Source organism: Colletotrichum scovillei (assembly GCF_011075155.1).
Source record: "Colletotrichum scovillei strain TJNH1 chromosome Unknown Contig00011, whole genome shotgun sequence".
NCBI lineage: Eukaryota > Fungi > Ascomycota > Sordariomycetes > Glomerellales > Glomerellaceae > Colletotrichum > Colletotrichum scovillei.
The window spans coordinates 3,605,621-3,622,406 of record NW_023336269.1 but is presented as its reverse complement, the minus strand read 5'-3'; the positions used below and the strand labels follow the sequence as shown (position 1 = coordinate 3,622,406).

General features: G+C 53.1%; 7 protein-coding genes across 7 annotated transcripts; 2 read left to right on the top strand and 5 right to left on the bottom strand.

Annotated features, from left to right (window-relative positions):
- Positions 1-187: 187 nt before the first annotated feature.
- HER10_EVM0005931 (uncharacterized protein) lies at positions 188-1,918 on the bottom strand. Its single transcript, XM_035475532.1, has 6 exons — positions 1,631-1,918; positions 1,032-1,573; positions 951-982; positions 825-898; positions 696-766; positions 188-638 (listed from the first exon to the last, which is right to left on the bottom strand). Exons 1-6 carry the CDS (start codon positions 1,726-1,728, stop codon positions 538-540), a joined length of 918 nt encoding a protein of 305 aa, XP_035326882.1. The 5' UTR covers positions 1,729-1,918; the 3' UTR covers positions 188-537.
- A 530-nt stretch (positions 1,919-2,448) lies between these two features.
- Positions 2,449-3,478, bottom strand: HER10_EVM0012856 (uncharacterized protein; the record flags this gene model as incomplete). Its single annotated transcript, XM_035482236.1, has 4 exons — positions 2,449-3,018; positions 3,080-3,181; positions 3,232-3,281; positions 3,343-3,478. The coding sequence occupies 4 exons, from the start codon at positions 3,476-3,478 to the stop codon at positions 2,449-2,451; spliced, it is 858 nt and encodes a 285-aa protein (XP_035327428.1).
- Positions 3,479-4,079: 601 nt separating this feature from the next.
- HER10_EVM0002091 (GMC oxidoreductase) lies at positions 4,080-6,287 on the bottom strand (the record flags this gene model as incomplete). Its single annotated transcript, XM_035471817.1, has 5 exons — positions 4,080-5,465; positions 5,499-5,570; positions 5,633-5,713; positions 5,766-6,165; positions 6,238-6,287. 5 exons carry the CDS (start codon positions 6,285-6,287, stop codon positions 4,080-4,082), a joined length of 1,989 nt encoding a protein of 662 aa, XP_035326587.1.
- Positions 6,288-7,444: 1,157 nt separating this feature from the next.
- HER10_EVM0001698 (CFEM domain-containing protein) lies at positions 7,445-9,629 on the top strand (the record flags this gene model as incomplete). The annotated part of the gene is made up of 6 exons (XM_035471438.1): positions 7,445-8,002; positions 8,104-8,239; positions 8,341-8,562; positions 8,618-8,685; positions 8,803-9,185; positions 9,263-9,629. The coding sequence occupies exons 1-6, from the start codon at positions 7,877-7,879 to the stop codon at positions 9,627-9,629; spliced, it is 1,302 nt and encodes a 433-aa protein (XP_035326552.1). The 5' UTR covers positions 7,445-7,876.
- Positions 9,630-10,368: 739 nt separating this feature from the next.
- HER10_EVM0002357 (bacterial alpha-L-rhamnosidase domain-containing protein) lies at positions 10,369-12,530 on the bottom strand (the record flags this gene model as incomplete). The annotated part of the gene is made up of 4 exons (XM_035472072.1): positions 10,369-11,200; positions 11,254-11,461; positions 11,517-11,574; positions 11,631-12,530. The coding sequence occupies 4 exons, from the start codon at positions 12,528-12,530 to the stop codon at positions 10,369-10,371; spliced, it is 1,998 nt and encodes a 665-aa protein (XP_035326609.1).
- Positions 12,531-13,964: 1,434 nt separating this feature from the next.
- HER10_EVM0006258 (uncharacterized protein) lies at positions 13,965-15,044 on the top strand (the record flags this gene model as incomplete). Its single annotated transcript, XM_035475849.1, has 1 exon — positions 13,965-15,044. One exon carries the CDS (start codon positions 13,965-13,967, stop codon positions 15,042-15,044), a length of 1,080 nt encoding a protein of 359 aa, XP_035326900.1.
- Positions 15,045-15,392: 348 nt separating this feature from the next.
- Positions 15,393-16,019, bottom strand: HER10_EVM0010620 (thioesterase superfamily protein; the record flags this gene model as incomplete). Its single annotated transcript, XM_035480073.1, has 1 exon — positions 15,393-16,019. One exon carries the CDS (start codon positions 16,017-16,019, stop codon positions 15,393-15,395), a length of 627 nt encoding a protein of 208 aa, XP_035327243.1.
- Positions 16,020-16,786: the final 767 nt, after the last annotated feature.

Genomic DNA, 16,786 nt, shown 5'->3' with positions numbered 1-16,786 from the left:
TGTGAGTCTCGCTTGATTAGTAGCATGTACTGCTTCACCCGAATACTTGTAAATGTGCCGTATCAGGTGGCGAACGTCTCGATTTGAAGCGCGATCGTCTAGCTGGTCGTCGGCGAAAAGTGACAAAGCCGGTGCTGCAGTGCCTGAAACACGTCGCGGCAGACGAAATCAGGGCAAGACTTGAGGAGTGGTACATCAAGGATATCGTGATGCGCAGAGTTGTAATTCGTAAATTAATTATTACGGTAAAAGTTCCTTCTTCCAAAGTTCGTCGGGGCCAAAACGCACTGCTCCGTCGACTGCTACCAGAATTACGCTTCGCCGACTTTGCTCAGCGTGTCGAACAACGCCTTTCCGCCAAGAGTTACGAGTGCTCTTCAGCTGAAAGCCCTGGCCCTTGTCGCACTAGATCCGTCACTGCTGTCAAGATGCTGTGGCACGAGGATCCGGTCAAAAGAGGGGTCGATATCTCCTAGTGCCAAGGCGATCCCGCCGTAAAACTCAAAGGTATGACTCCAAGACGCAGTCGTCCGTCGTTTACTCGGCTTTTTGTGCCGTCTCTCGAAGCGTGGGTGCGGTGCTATCCGTCATGGAAGTATCCTTGGCCTCGATATCGGCGGCCCAAAGAGCAGCGCCGACTATAGATAAGCGTCAGTGGTTACTCAAGGCGAAAGTCCAATCCTTGCCGAACATACCTGCGTTTGTGAATGTGAAGAGAACGCTAGCGAAAGGGATCATCTCAAGGGCGGTTGCAACTAGGCCGAAGCTGTGACAGAAGTTAGTCATATGCACACAATACATGCGCGGGTGGACCACAAACGTACGCTGTGTAAGGCCCGGCGTGTCTCTTCAGCCAGTCGGCTCTTCTGGAAGACGACCAGTTCTTGAGTTGGAAGTACTAGATTGGTTGGTCAGTATAATATCCGAGATATGGAAAGGAAGAAACATACACGGCCATGGACGGCTTGACCTCTGCTGCGAGCTGCAGAAACATTAGCTGTGAAATACACAGAGCGACCCACAGGACTTACCCTGGAGGGAGATGAAGATGACGGTTCCCACGACAGGAATGAAGTTCAAGGGCAGGTAGATGAGGTATCTGATGAGTGCCTTGGGGCTGTATTTCTCAAAGGGACTCTTGAGAACCTTGCCCAGCTTCTGCATGGGGTCAGATCCGGGCCTGAGCTGTCTGCCTTCCCTCACAATTCCATCCTCGTCTCTGAGAAGAAGAGTGCCGTCAAATGTGTCCAGAATCGCGTCCTGGAGCAGGAATGATCGCGAGAGGAAGTTGATGATCGCCGAACTCTCGTTCAGAATCAAAAGGACGGTGGTGAAGACGGCTAGCGGGCCGTTCACGAAAACGAGGAGCGCAAGTTGTGGCACGTAGGTGAAGACGAACATGCCAGTGACGACACCGGCAGACAGGAGGAGGTAGGATCCGATGCGTGACAGGAGGGGCTTCCACAGCGTTCGGTGGGTTGCGAAGTAGATGATGCCCTTGATGGGGTACAGGTAGGCCTTGCTCTTGGCAGCATCGGCGACCAAACCTCTCGCCTTGTCGTAGTCCTCTTGCCTGTCACACGTATGTTAGATTGAGGCGCGAGCACGCGGAATGGTGGACAATACGAACAGGACTTCCTGGGCCTTGGTTTGCACAGAGTCGACCATCCTGTTCCTTCCGCCGGAGCTGGAAGACTGGCCCTGAGAAACAGTTCGTTCGTCAGACATGATGGGATAGCTTTCGTCGGGGTGTCGTCTGAAGTTGCAGAGAAGGCTTTCGAAAAGTAAGTTGGTACTGGTAGACGGAACGACGTAAAGATGGGGAAGCTGGGAGATATTGTTTGCGACGTGGCTTGGCCAAGGCACAGCTCTGGCGTATTTATTTAGCCCGAGGATCGTGATCTGACTCCTGCGTGCCTGCCAAAGGCAAGCTACCTTACCTATGGCAGCTGAGGTACGTAGAGCTAGCTCCCTCGCTTTGGTTCGGTGATGGCTGTATGACGTAGTGCTGTGGCGGGAGCTTGACTTCCCTGTGGCTGCATGTGATGTGGCTGAACTACGGACCAAACCCTCCGTGGGGAATCCTTGGCAGCAGCAGCGCAAGACACGACACGACATGGAGCAGATCAATTCTCCTTAGCATTGGTCTAGACTTTCATCTGGTTCGCAGCACTGATTCACAACTTCACAGCGAACCGCGCCTCTGCAGATTGCAAGTCCTTTGGTCTTAACTGGGCTCGATGCTTGCCAACAACAGGGGTCTAGTTGGTGCATAATTAAGGTACCGCCAACCAAAGTCAATTCCATCCTCACATATTCACTTTGTCAGCTCTAATCAATCTAATAACCACCGACCGCTCGAAAGATTCTATCAACGCCAATTTCAAAATATGGTCCAGCTGCCTTCACTACTTTCAAGTTGCTTCCGGTCCTTCCCTTCTTGCAAGATCAACGACGAGAATTGGAGGCTCGGCCCGATCCCGACGAGCCCCTGCCCTCAGGCGTGGAGCTGGTCGCCATGATGGCGAGAGCCAGGTCTCCTAGCCGGCGGAAGGCGTCCTCCCGGGCATCGTGAGCGTTGTCAACAGCCTTGAAAGCGTCAGAGATACCGTGCCGAGCATCGCCCTGACGAGCGTCACGGTGCAGCTCATCAACCACAAGCCGAAGAAATTGGTCCGAAGGCCCGATTGCTTGCGGGTCCCATGCCGCAATCCAGACTTCTCTTCCCAGACGGCGCGAGGCTTCTGTCTTTTCCTCGTCGATTCTTTTGATATCAACCAATACCTTCGAGACCCTTAGGCCAGCTGTGTTGGAGGAACGGCCGCTCCGACTTGGTCCTGCAAAGCTCGGGGCGCACTGAATCTCGCCCATCACTTCATCGTCAGACGCCGTGTTGTAGGCCATTGGAGTGTCCTCATCGGAAGCCGCTGATTGATGATCGTCTTGCAGTTGTGTGTTGTGGTAAGCCCTGGTCACTCTTTCAACATATCGATATAGGTCTTTAATGGCTTTTCGGTCCTGGCATGTCATTATCAGCAAACGTTTCGAAAGACAACCCAACTTTCTGCATTGAACTTACCCCGGCGGACTTCTCGCTCTCGCCCTCAGCCTGTTCTGCCAAAATGATTTGCCTGGTCTTCTCAATGATCTCCAGAGTTTGGGGCCACTGCTCCTTCTGAATCTAGATGGAATTCAGCATTTCACAGCCTCCACCAAGAAATAAACTCCTACCATGAGACAGCGCATGTCCTTATCTTCGGCACATCTTGCGCATTTCATAACTAGAACGGTGAAACGTAAGTAAGAAGATCGTGAATGAGAAAGGTACTTAACGCTACTCACGGTTTCTTTTGCAATAGTAGTTCGCGACCGGCTTTTGCTTCCTGGGATAGACACCAGTGTAGAAACCGAGGCATCGTAGGCACCAGCGGTTGTCCTCCTTCAATGAGTTGGCTGAGGCTTCGGTTCGGGGATTCATCTTTCTGAAGGCAATGCCAACTTTCGACTGATCTTGCTATTGTCCTTGGTACAGACACAAGCAGCTCTAGGGGTTTGGAAGGAGACGGGCTTGATATATGCCTCTGAGAAGTCTACACGAAAAGCGAGGTCTACAAACCGGCGCTTCCGAAATGCTTAGGTGCTTCTAGCTGAGGTCAGTATGTCTGAAGAGACGCCTGTGAGGACAGGCGGCTGACTGTCTTCACCCTTTCAACGCCAAGACCTGAAAGGGGTCTTTGAGAAATGGCCTATAGGATGCCTTTAAGCTGCGTCAGGTGTCTGGCAAGGAAGACGGGATGAAGGTAGCTGGCTTCTCGGCTTCATTCGCGACTGATCCTTGTCTAAGGTACACCAAACGAGCTCCAAAGAAAATCGCACTTTGACAAGATCTACAGCAAAAATTGAGCCATTTTCACAGTTCACATATATGCTTTGTCTAGCTTTCAAGAAGCCAATGAATCAAACTGGTTGTAATATTATGCGCATCATAGAACATGATGCTATTAGGGATTCCGGACTCTTCGACGCTCTCAAGCGACCCTGGTCTCCGTCAATGTCCAACAACGGCGCACTTTGACGAACTACGCCGCTTGTGCCTCAGCGATGATCACATCAGCGGCCTTCTCACTTGCCATGTAGATACCGAGAACGATATAGAACCCGGGAATCTTGGGGAAGATGGAGGCGTCGACCACGCGCAATCCGTCAACCCCACGAACCTTGAAATTAGAATCCAGGACAGCAAGCGGGTCGTCGTCGGCACCAATAGGCGCAGTGCAGCTAGCATGATGACCCCAGGCCTCATCCTTGGCAAATTGCTTAAGGTCTGCCTCGGACGAGATCTCCTTGGGCGGCCAGATGCGCTCGAATGAGCCATCAAGCGGGATCAGGTTCTCAAACGCCTCAATGCCGTACTGCATTCCCTCGTACACAGCCTGAAGATCCTCCTCGCCACCGATGCCCTCGAAAAGGCTGTGGAAGGTGATGTTGGGCGTGTCGCGCGGGTTGGTGCTCGTCAGGTTGACCACGCCGGCGTTGTTACGGCTGTGGCCCTTGAGGGTAAGCCAGGTCCAGACGCTGAGGTCGGCGAGCGCGTGCTCGGCGTAGTTGGGGAAGTAACCGTTGAAGTAGGCCGGCACGCCACCGAGGAAGAGGTCCGGGTTACCGTTCTCCGCGACGGAAGAGTGCTTGAAGTACCCGAAAGCAATGCCGTTGGTCGTGTAGCCGCCCTTGAGGCCGCCGATGCCCGACTGCCACTGAGAGAAGCAGGGGTCCTCGCCGTTGTGCGTGCCGTTCATGTCCAGGAAAGTGCACTTCTCGAGGAGGGAAAAGTCGGTGGGGGCCTTGCCCACGATGCCGACCTCGTACCGGTCCTGCATGTTGCCGCCGACACCGGGGAGGTCTTTGACTACAGGAATATCAAAGGATTCAAGTTCGGAGACAGGGCCGATGCCACTAAGCTTGAGAAGCTGAGGGGTGTTGAAGGTGCCTGCGGATACGATGACTTCCTTGCTAGCGAACACACGTCCGGGGACGCCGCCGTCCACCTTGGTGGCTCGGGGATCGGCACGGTACAGGCTCTTACCGACGAGGTACTCGACGCCAGTTGCCTTGGGCTTCTCGCCCGTCGTGTCAAAGTTGATCTTGGTCACGAGCGTGTTGAGAGCCACGTCCAACTTGTACTTCTTGGACCCGTCATCGTTGGTCGCGGTGACAACATCGAAGATGAAGTCACGAGGGGATGAGCGAGTGAAGGAAGGATCCTTCATGGAGAGCGGAATCTGGTAGATTTTTTCTCCACTGTCACGATCGGGTGAGTCGTTGTTGACGTCGACGGCCAAGATCTCGAGGAGGCCGTTGACGGTGTTGATCACCTTGCCGAGAAGTGACTTGCCCATCGTGGTGGCAGCAGCGAGAACCAGAGACAGCACCTTTTGGTCTTGAACGATGAGAATCGGCGGAGTAGTCTGAGTCTCGAGCCATCCGTCGTAGCCGTGTACGGAGCTGTCGAGGCCGCCGGGGAGGTAGTGACACTTTTCGAGCTTCTTGTAGTACTCTCGCATCTTGGAAGCCTTTGGAAGCCATTATTGTCAGCATTTTCCAGCCAACGCCGAGGAAGTCGGTAATTACTCACCTCCCATGAGCTGTCACCAGTGATGGCTGCAATATTGTTCCAGTCACTGTCCTGAGGCAGGATAGTGACGAGAGCGTTGTGCTTTTGAGATTGTCAGCCAATACGACCATTATCCTAGACTGGGACGTCTTACCTGTGAACAACCACCAAGGGCGCCGACACGAGGATACAAGATTCCCAACTGCTCAGACCCCTGTGGCGGGTCGAGGCCAACATAGATCTCTCCATCCGGCTTTCGATAAGACATCTTGCTGTCCCTCTTGGCCTGCTCCGGATCAGAGTAGTGGTTGACGAAAAAATCCCATGCGATCGGCTGGTGTTGAGAAGCCAGAACGTGTAGAGCCGGAACCTGGACGGCAGGGTCTTCGCCTCGATCCTCGCCGGCGTCGATGAGCAGGACACTGAAGCCGGCCATGGCCAGGCGGGCAGCGAGAGGAGCACCGCCCGGTCCGGAGCCGACTACGACGTAGTCATACGTAGAGTTGTCTGCAGGTCCCGTGGCATTGAGGGTTGGACCAAGAGGTTGATCGAAGCTGGTTTGTGTAAGCCAATAGTTCGCACGATAAGCGTGTAAGTATTGACTAAGACTAGGTGTGCGAACTTACGCTGCATGAGCTGCCGCGAAAAGCGCTGCAACAGAGAAAAGGAACTTCATGGTAACATCCAATGAAGGTGACTGAAACGCAACCGAAAGCAAAAAACACGATAAATGAGTGACTGGCTGGCGATTTTATTGAGATGCAAAGGAATGACTACTGCCAAATGGCTGAGAGTTGGTGGAACCAAGACGGGCGAAGCGACTCAAAAAGTCAGAACCTCAAACGTTATGTATGGGCTCATGAGAACGCTCCTTTTCGGACTCATTTCGAACGCATCTCCACTGATTGGCGATGCTGAGGTGATGAGAGGCATCATCTCCCGCGAAGCCGGCACGCTCATGAAGGGGGCACGGGAAGTGAGACATGGGGAAAAGATACTTTGATCTGCCAGTTCCCTTTCCTAACTCGAGGTTGCATTGGCGCCGACGACTCTTTGGCATGCCTGTCGAGGATTCAATCAGGGTCGTAGACGAAATGAAAGAAAACATGGGTCCTGTCAAAACGTCAAAACACCACCCCCGGATCCTGCTCCGCCAATGGGGAAAATTGCTGCCCACACCAATGGAGCTCTACGACAAGCAACCGTCCAACAGAACAAGCATGGCAGAACCTTGCTGAGCGAGCAGAATCCGACGTGGACACATCCACAACCAGGGGTCACGGATTGAGAAACGATAGCCCTACACTTGGCCCCATTGTCCGAACGCTCTTTGGACGACGGGTATGGAGATTCTAGAGGGGCCCATTGCTTCGATGCCACTTCGATTCACGCAACGAACGAGAGACGGGAGACAGACTGGAGACAAAATAGACAGACCAGGCGCGCGAGCACTTACCGCCTCCTTGTTGTCGGGTTGGCCCCGGTTAGAAGAACCGTTGATCTCACTCTTACTGCCGTTGCAGTGCATATACAGAATACCAGGAATAACGAAAAGCATGTTAGCGATCCCCTGCGGTTCATTGGCCACTCGCGAACCCCTTCCTTCCCCCATCATGACAATTTAACCGCTTTGGGACTGAGCTCAACGGTTTGGACGTCGACAGGCGGGAGATGGAGAGACAGAGAGATTTGGCTTTTACGTAGCCAAGTTAGCTCAACTGCCGCCGCTAAGAAATCTGACCACTCTTTCGGAAAGTTTACTCGTAAGTTTGCTGGTCGAGGGCTCTAGCGAACCGTTTTTGACCGGCATCTGCATCCGGCGCAGGCCACATCCAAGTCTCCTCAGTCTTCTTGCGGAATTTTCCTTCTCAACTTCACCAGGGGTTCGACGACGATCCAGAGCAAGATCGTCGGCTACAAGGCAACGCAGAAATGACTCGCCCACTCTAGAGCGACTCCAGAATGAAGAATTTCAGGGACAGACTCCCAGAGAGAGACGAACCCGAGAGCCAAGGATCACGGCAGATGCCGCCATCTATGAGACGAACTTGACAAGCGGAGGGAGGATGGCACGCAAGCCACGATATGAGGTTAAAAGTGACACCCCCTTCTTCCTCTTCTCTAAATCCGGTCTAGGGAAGTCCGTCTCTCTCTCGGCTACGATTTACATACTTGAAAAGGAAACCCGGAATCCCGCTTGTGCTTCTCGTCCCCATCCTTTACTGCTCTCTCGTACGACATCCCCCCTTCACGATATCGGTCGCCATGAAGCTTTCAGGCATGCTGGCGGCCATGGCCACAGCCCTCGCGGCCTTCTCTTCAACGGCCCAAGCCGCGACTTCAGCTGCGGAAGCGTTGGCCATGGCTCAGAAACTATACCCGGAATGCGCAGTAAGTATTGAATAGTGGGCGGATCTCCCGCGCTTAGCGTCAAGACGGTGGCAATTTTTTTGGCTGATCAGTGCGGCATCCCCATCTTTTCCCGACTACAGCTCGTCTGTCTCACCAAGCTTGTCCCGACGTCGGGTTGCCAGCTTACGGACACTGCGTGTCTTTGCACCAACGAGGAGCTCAATGCCAACCTCTCCGTCTGCGTGTTGCAGGGATGCAACTTTGAGGATGCTCTCAGTAAGTGCCTCTGCCTTGCTTTCGCTTTGAGACCTGTATAAGGCATATTCTCAGCATCCCAAATGGGAAGTTTTGACTGACTCGTATTGATACTGCGCTAGAAACTAAGAATGGCTCGGCGACCATGTGCGGTCTACCTGTCCGAGATGATACGATGAAGCCTCCTCTCGTAGCAGGTGTAGGATTCGGTATAGCTCTCATCATTTACATACTCCGTATGTGTTCTGCTCTGCCTGGATGCAACAGAGAACTCAGCTGGGATGACTGGACCATCACCGCTTGCGTTCTTCTCACGATCCCGCCAACCGTCTTTGCCTTCACACGTAGGTGTTCCTCCATAAACACGTGTCCCGTGTAAGTTGAGACTGACTGATCTAGTTTCTGCAAATGGATTGGGAAAGGACATTTGGACTCTGCCCCTCCAGAACGTTGAGAACGTACTGTTTGTAAGTGATCATACACACACACACACACACACACACACACACACACACACACACACACACCTTATCTCAACTAAGAACAAGAACAACGACTAACACTAACGGCCTCTCTCACCATAGTTCTACTTCCTCGGCGAGCTCTTCTACTTCCTCGCCCAGGCAATGAACAAAGTCTCTATCCTCCTCTTCCTCCACCGCATCTTCCAGCACAACAGCCTCGGCAAGGCCATCTGGGTCACAATCGGCCTCACCCTGGCCTACGCCGCCGCCTTTTTCTTCGCCACGCTCTTCCAGTGCTGGCCCATCAACCACGCCTGGCTGCAGCTCGAGTCGGATCACATGGGCCGCTGCAACAACATCCATCTTCAGGGGTGGTTGAGCGCGGCTTTCAATATCGTGCTGGATATCGTCATCTTGGCGCTCCCCTTGCACCAGCTTTATCAGCTGCAGATGCCTCTGAAGAAGAAGCTCATGGTCATGGTTGTATTCTCCATGGGCATCTTGTAAGTCCTTTCGGGCCCCTGCTTCTCTGTTACCCCGCCATCTTAACAAGGGGGCAGGACTAACTGGCATCCTATAGCGTCACCCTCGCCAGCGTAATCCGCCTTCGCACCCTCGTCGTCTTTGCAAACTCGACAAACATCACGTACGACTACGTCGACGCGGCCTACTGGAGCACAATCGAGCTCTATGCCGGCATTATCACGGCGTCCCTCCCCGCCGTCTACAAGTTCCTCTCTAGCGCCTTGTCCCAAAACGCCGCCTGGTCGGCCGTCAAGTCCAAGCTGTCTGGCGCGTCGTCGGGCTCGAGGGGAACCGACAACTCGCACTCGGCGGTGGCGACTGGTTCCAGTGGTCTGAATCGACGGCTCACGCCAAAGAGGTCTGAGGCCGAGTTTGTTCTTTTGACGGATGTTGAGAGCGGCAAGAGTCAGAGGTGGGACTAAAATGCGAACAGCTTGGAAATAACGTAATCCAACAGTAACGCAATGTATATAACATCTTCAATTTCTTCTATTACACACGATACGTTCACTCCACTTGGTACTTGCCGTACGCAAGCAAGTCTTTTATACATCTTTTCTAGAAGGCCTCACTAGATGGAATTGCTATGGACAATCCAGCAAGATACAAAGCCACTTCGAGAGCGTCCTGGACTCAGATCTTCACCAATGCCAGGCTGCGATCACTAAGCTGCGCATGTCTTTAGACAATCGGTATCGGAGTCTTGGTACTAGGTCTCGAACTGTTTGAGACGGTTCATGACCCAGAAGAGGAGTATCTCTGTCCCGTCAAGTGAACTATACGTAATTTTGCTCATCAGCGAAGGGAGGCACCATCTGCGTATTCGCTCATGAAAGGTCGAACGATAGAGAGAAGTTGAGACGAAGAAGAGACATCTTACTACGACTCATGCCTGCCTTGGTCCTGGGGCCCTTGATGATCGCCATCCTCTAGAAGACAAGGTGCTGGACTCAGGTACACCGTCCGAACAAAGGGGCCCCGGCACTACAAGGAGCTCTGGAAACACGGAGTGTTGTCTGCCAAAAAAAGCCGAGACTCTTGGGAATTACCTGTTGTTGGCTTTCATTGAAACCCGGGCCATACAAGAATACCAAGATTGCAATACCGACATGCGCTCATCCCATCCAAGCGCACGACAATCACTGACGAAAAAGGAGAAGACTAGACGCTGATAGTCGTATTACCCTTCCCACCATTGACCCAGACGGATTTCTCCCCCGGAAGCACCAGATATCCCCGAGTCGACGCCGGTGTATCCCATTCAATGACAGCCGTTCCATCATCCCCAACAGTAAACTTTGCAGAAAACCTGCCCAAGCTCGTCGTGAACCCAGCCTCGGCATCTGAGAGTTCGCTCAACACAGGTTTGAACTGCCACTCGCTCCCACCGGGCTTTATGACCCTTAGTCCGACAAGATACTCCGTCATAGTCGAAGTCGGGCCACTGCTCCACCCATGAGCATGCGAGATGTAAGAAGGATCGTTCCGGTACCCGCGATCTCCTCGATAGCCCCATGTTCCATCGATGAGATACCCCTCCACGACGGTAGACTGCGTGCCGTTGGGGTTGTTCAGGTACCAGCCCCACGCGTCTCGGATAAGCTGCAAGGCGCGATCGGCGCGTCCCGTCCGGAAGTGCGAGGCGATTTCGATGCTGGAGATGAATGGCGACACGTTGTTTTTGAGTTCGGGGCAGTGAGGGCCGATCGGGGTCCAGTTTGATTCGAGGTAGTCAGACACTTTTTGTGCTTCGGCGCTGTCTGCGGAGACGACGCCAAAGGCAACTGCCATGCTGTTCGCGTCTTGAGGATACAGCGACGTGTTGTTGGGACTCTCCTTGAACGCCCCCTTGCTGTCATCCCACATCTCAGTCATGATGGACGCTTGCAGCTTGCTCGCGGCGCTGGTCCATTCTTTCTGGTAGCTGCTCGCGTTCGTGAGGGTGGGAGACCAGGAGGCGATGTCGGCACCGGTGCGCAGAGCTCGATATAGTCTGGCGATTGAGTTAGCAACTCTATCCCTCGGCCGCGAGGAACAATCACCTACAGCATGCTCGCTGAGCTGCGCTCAGTGGAGTATGTCCATCGGCCCCAATCTGCGGCGCCGGTCACGTTCATGATACCCTTGGATGTGACTTTGCTTCTACTGAGGTTGATCGCTTTGAGGTACTTGGGCCAGATGGAAGCTAAGAACTCCGCGTCGCCGGTGTACAAGAAGTAGTTGTAAGTGCCGACTAGTGTCCACAGATGGTAGGCTATGGCAGCGCCGTCAGCTTGACTTCACGTCATCCTAACCTTGTCTCAACTTACTGTCGCTATCCTTCGAGAGATATGGTGGACCGGCCTTTGGCAAGGTACCATCGGAAGACTATTGAACCAGTCGTTCAGCAGATTCAAGTCCCATTATATTTGGAGCTCACTCACCTGATAGTTGTAGATCGCCAAGAGAGCATTCTTGGTGCTCTCCATGTCGCCGGTACTCACAAACGCAGAAGGCACCGCGGTCCCCATATCCCCAATCCAAACCCAGCGATCACGCTTCGCTCCATCTAGAAGGACGGTCTCCCCAGGCCCAATGTAAGCGTCATTCTGCCAGCTCGTGCGTCCACTCGTCCCAGAAACACGACCAGTCTTGCCCGGCACGGAGTTCGTCTGGATGGTATACGCCCCGCTGTACCAGATCCTGTTGAGGAGCTCATCGCTGGAGTGGAAGTAGCCCTGATAGGCCCTAAGATCGGACCACGTCGGCTGGAAGCTGATCTCCAGACTAATGTTGCGAATCTCCAGCGAGACGGTGGACGACGAGTCGGAAGGCGTGAGGAATAGAGTCAGATACCGGAAGCCGCCGCGCAGCTTCGGATCGGGCATGGTGTAGGTTCCCGCTTGGTCCGAGGTGATGTTGTATGCGAGAGCGCCGTCTTGTCCGGTGCCCCCATTCGAGTTGTCTGACTTGCGACCAATGTAGTTTTTCGCCTCTGTGAAAGCGAGGCCGAGAGTGGCGTTGGTGGACTGAGAGAGCTTGTAGTCGATAGTCACAATGCCACCTAATTCGACGCCAAAGTCAAAGACCAGGCCGTCGATTTGACTGGAAAGATTGACCGGTGCGTTGAAATCGGATATGTTCGCTCCAGATGGCGAGGATAAGATGTACTTTGGTGTTACATTTCGAGAAGAGGGAGCATAGTTGTACTGGTCCCATACTCCTGGGAACGAAGCAGAGCTTGGTCCATCGCATGTCGTGTTTCGCCAGCATTCAGCAGAACAGTAATTTGCAAGAAGAGTTATTGCCCAGACGGCTCGAATTGACGGTCGTGATATCAACATGCTGGAACTAGGTATGCCGTTGTGACTGCAATGGTGCAAAAGGAAGTGGTGCGACCTGGTCAAGTTCCGATGATACGAGGCATACCAAGCGCCTTAGACTTTATGCTGAGGCGGTTGTGGGAAATCATATTCATGAGACAAGAAGCCTTGGTGGAATATCTAGACTGCTTTCCCTGCCCCTTAACAGCTGAGCTTCGGCTGCCGTCACATTTACTTGCGCGGAGTCACCCTCAATTGAGTCCATCTTCGGTGTAGATTGCCGCGGATGACGCCAATCACAGCAGTTACAACCCAGGCACCGATCCAGAAGCGGGAATACCCACGCATACCCTAGTATTGCACTTTACCAGATTGAGGACCGAACTTCATGTCGGTCATGGGGTTCCCCAACTTCTACTTGTGTACCCCGCAATGCCTCTCCATACGAATTTGTACGGATACACCAAAGGGATGTGGATTTGTTTTCCTTTGGGCCGATGATGCTGATTTGCGTTGAACTTGGATCGTGATCAAACATGGGTCTGCGATGCTGTGATGTAACCTGCAAGTTCCCCCCCGGATAGCTCCAGGCGGGCGACCGAACTCGGTCTCATCTTTTTCTCGGGATGAAATGATCCGAAGATACGATGGATGCCTCGACATAGTATGAATTCCTGTTCAGCGAGAGAGGTCCTGCGACGCCCCCAGAGATGCTGAAGAGCTTGTCTCGTGAATTATGGGCGGGAAGATGTAGACGTCTGAATTTGGGATTTGAGACGGATTTAACCTAATGATTCTACTTCGTCGTCAAAGCTAAACTTTGAAGCACCACTTCAAGTCTCATCCGAAAGGTCAGGGCAGATGCATCGTCTCGAGGTCGGATTTTGCGGCTCTTATGCTGAGAAGGAAGAGAAAGACGGCAACTTGGTTGACACCAATCTGTTGGTTTCTCGTTGTCATTCAGCACACTACTCTAAAGCCATGCTGGCTGTAGGTATTCCTCGACAACGAACCTAGGACCCCTTTCCTCTACCCCCAATCCCACTTGAGTACTCGAAACAGAGCTAGAGGCGAAGCTGCTGGGTTCGTGAGAGGATATGATAGCCCGAAAATGTTGGCCGAAGCTTTGTGGTCCGAGTCTCAGCTGGTGGACTCTAGACAGAAGGGTGCTCCGAGGATCCAAATCTCCAACGAACCGTCCTTCCAGGTATTGACGAGGGCCTGAATGGTCAAGTTAGGAAGAAATTTTCTGTCGTAATGAAATGCCTTACTTGTTAGTTGATGACTTGAAATACTCTTCCTAGTCATGAAAGTCGGTCGCGTCGAACAAGCAGCTTGAAATCTTTCCTAACATTTTTGGCGAAATCACTTCATGACAGCTCCTTCAGCTTCAACATCCACCGACACAGTCACCTAATAAGCCAGCTACAACTTACACAATCCCAGCAACACAATATGGAACGTCTCAGACGACTGCTCGTTCGTCACAACCACCGTCTCTTCCAACGATTCCCAACGGACACAACAAAGCCGTCCTCTGCAGACAACGCTTCACCGATCCAGTCCCTCCCAAACGAGATCCTGTACCAGATACTCAGGTCCCTCCCGCTACACGACGAATTCGCTCTCTCCCACACCTGCAAAGACCTTCGAGCCCTCACGCACAGAGACTGGACCCTCGCCCTCGTCTCACTCCCTCGCAACCAAAAGCTCGCCTTCTGGATGGGCCTCGCCTACACCAAGCCGAACCACTGGGTCTGCAGCCCCTGCTGCTGTCTTCACAGGATTTGTACGCAAGATATCCCCGGACCCAAAAACCACAACCCCTTTCCCTGCCAGCAAAACTCTCGCCACATTTTTCATCCGAGGAACTACAAACTCCGGCATGCGCACGTACAGCTCGCTCTTAAATTGGCTCGTATGAGTGACAGCGGAGGACTAGACGAGACCCAGCAACGACTCCTCGAGGACATCATGGCGCCATTCACATCGCGAGTAAATGTACCGGCAAACCTCATCTCCACCTCGAGCGGGTACGCCATCAGGCCCAAGATCGTCGACGGCAGGTTCCTGATTCACGTGGAGCACGAGGTCCGCGATAACCTCGAGGCCGGCTTGCTTCGGATGACCTGTTCCAGGCGCGTCTGTCCGCACTTGATGATCTTGCTGGAGCCCAATAACCAATTTATTTTCGACGACGACGGCGTCAACATCGACCAGTGGTTGGGCTGGGGCCACACCCGGTATGAAAGTAGATACATGGCGTCCTCGGATGTCATGGACGGCATCCGCGTTGCGGTCGACGGGCATGGGTACGAGTCGCCTGGCCACTGCTACCGTTGCGCGATGGATTACACGATTATTGCGTCGCACGGTGTTGTGACACTTCGCTCGTGGCATGACTTGGGGGCGTATGGGTCACCTGAAAGTGACGAGTGGATGGTGAATATTCAGACGACGGAGAATGACTCTTCCAGGGGACCGACCGTATCTCATAAGCTTGGTAGGGTGCAGAAGATGTATCTCAAGGGCTGATAGACGCCTCGCATTATTTTGAGGTTGACTAGCGAGACAGCTCAGCTTTCCTATAACTGAGATTAGTATAGAATACTCATGTAACTGCTCTGGTGAAGCTAATACAACTCATGTACTTGGCCCTTAAAGGAAAGCAGGCAGCTTCTTGAATCCAGAGCTAGAGACTGAAATGGAGATCCTATGTATTATCAAGACGCCATCTGTGCGCCACGCGTCCACGCAAGTAAGGGTGCCCGGTTGGCTGCTGCCACGGTAGATATCTTGAGGATTCCGGCGGCAGAGGTCTATGTCTATATCTGAGCAAAGTCTACTCCCAAATGATTTCCTAACCAAGCTCTAAAAGTCACATCACAGCTTCTCCTGTGTCTTCTTCCGCTTCTCCATCCCAACAAAATACGCTTCCGCCTTGGCAAGAACCGTACCATGCTCGTCAGTGATCTCCGCCTCGACCAAGAACTTCCTAGGCCCGTCCATCCGCTTCAATACCGCCGTGCAAGCCACCGTCGACATGGTCGGCACCGGCTGTATGTACGTGATGTTCAAGTTCTGCGTGACCTGCGGCAGCATCGGCATGAATCCCAGCAACTTGTTGATAAACCCGATCGCGCCCATGCACTCGTCGAATATGGCCGCGACAGCACCGCCGTGGCACCACTCCTTCTTGAGCGTGCTCAGCCCGTGGCCGAGAGTCAGGAAGCAGCGGACCTTGGTCATGTACAGTTCGTCGAGGGGCCGGTTATCGGGAGGTTGTCCGTCGGCGCCCGGTGGTGGCGAGGGCATGTGGAAGCAGCCGATGAAGAAGGGCACCGTGGCCGCGCTGAAGAGCGTGGAACCCCAGAACTCAAAGATGCGGTTGTCTGGGTCGAACTCGCGGCTGACGAGGGGTCTGGCGATGATGCCTGGTTCCGAGAGGACTTTGGCGCACCACGGTATCCCCTGGAAGTGCGCGATCTGGTCATCCCATGGTTCCGGCATGGCGATGGAGTGAATGGACTGCTCAGACGAAGATCAAACTGCGCGAGTCAAATTTGGAGCTATTTCGTGGTGCAATGGTGAAGATCACTTATCCTTCCGTAGCTACTGTCCCGGGACATGATGTCTGGTAGGGTCAAGACAGTTCCTAAATAGGACAGCTCTTGGCACCTAAAGAGAATCAGTAGAAGTTACGGAGATTAAAGCAGATGCAGCTGTCCGGAGTGTCGCGATAAGGTGAGTGATAGCCTGATTAGTGAACTTCAAGAAAGTTCTCGAAGGCCCATCAAAAAGCTAGGTTCAAAGAAACTTAGATAAATACTGCAGTCAATCTCTAGTTGCTGAATCGTCAGAAAATTAAAGGAAAAATATGCCGGCAGACTCTATTTGTTGCATGTGGTGGCATGACCTTGGCATGAAGCTCAGTATCACTAATCAAGAACAGCATGCCAGCAGGACCCCGAGCCGTGGCCGGAGTTTCTGATTGCCGCCACTATAGATATACGAACTTTCGATGTGGTTTGTCCACTCAAAGTGATATCTTATCTTAGATTAACACTACGTTTGCTGCTCTCGGATCCTCCGCAGTTGCGACATCTGGGAAGCCAAGGTCGCCATCCGCTAGTCTCCAGATGTGAACAATAATGGCAAAGCTGGCTTGCAAAAGATTGCTTCCTCAACTTACACCGTAGTTCTCGGCAGCCTGCAAGATCTTAAACGCCTCAGGAAATCGAGACTGGGTGGTACACTCAAACGGAACCGGGCGTCTA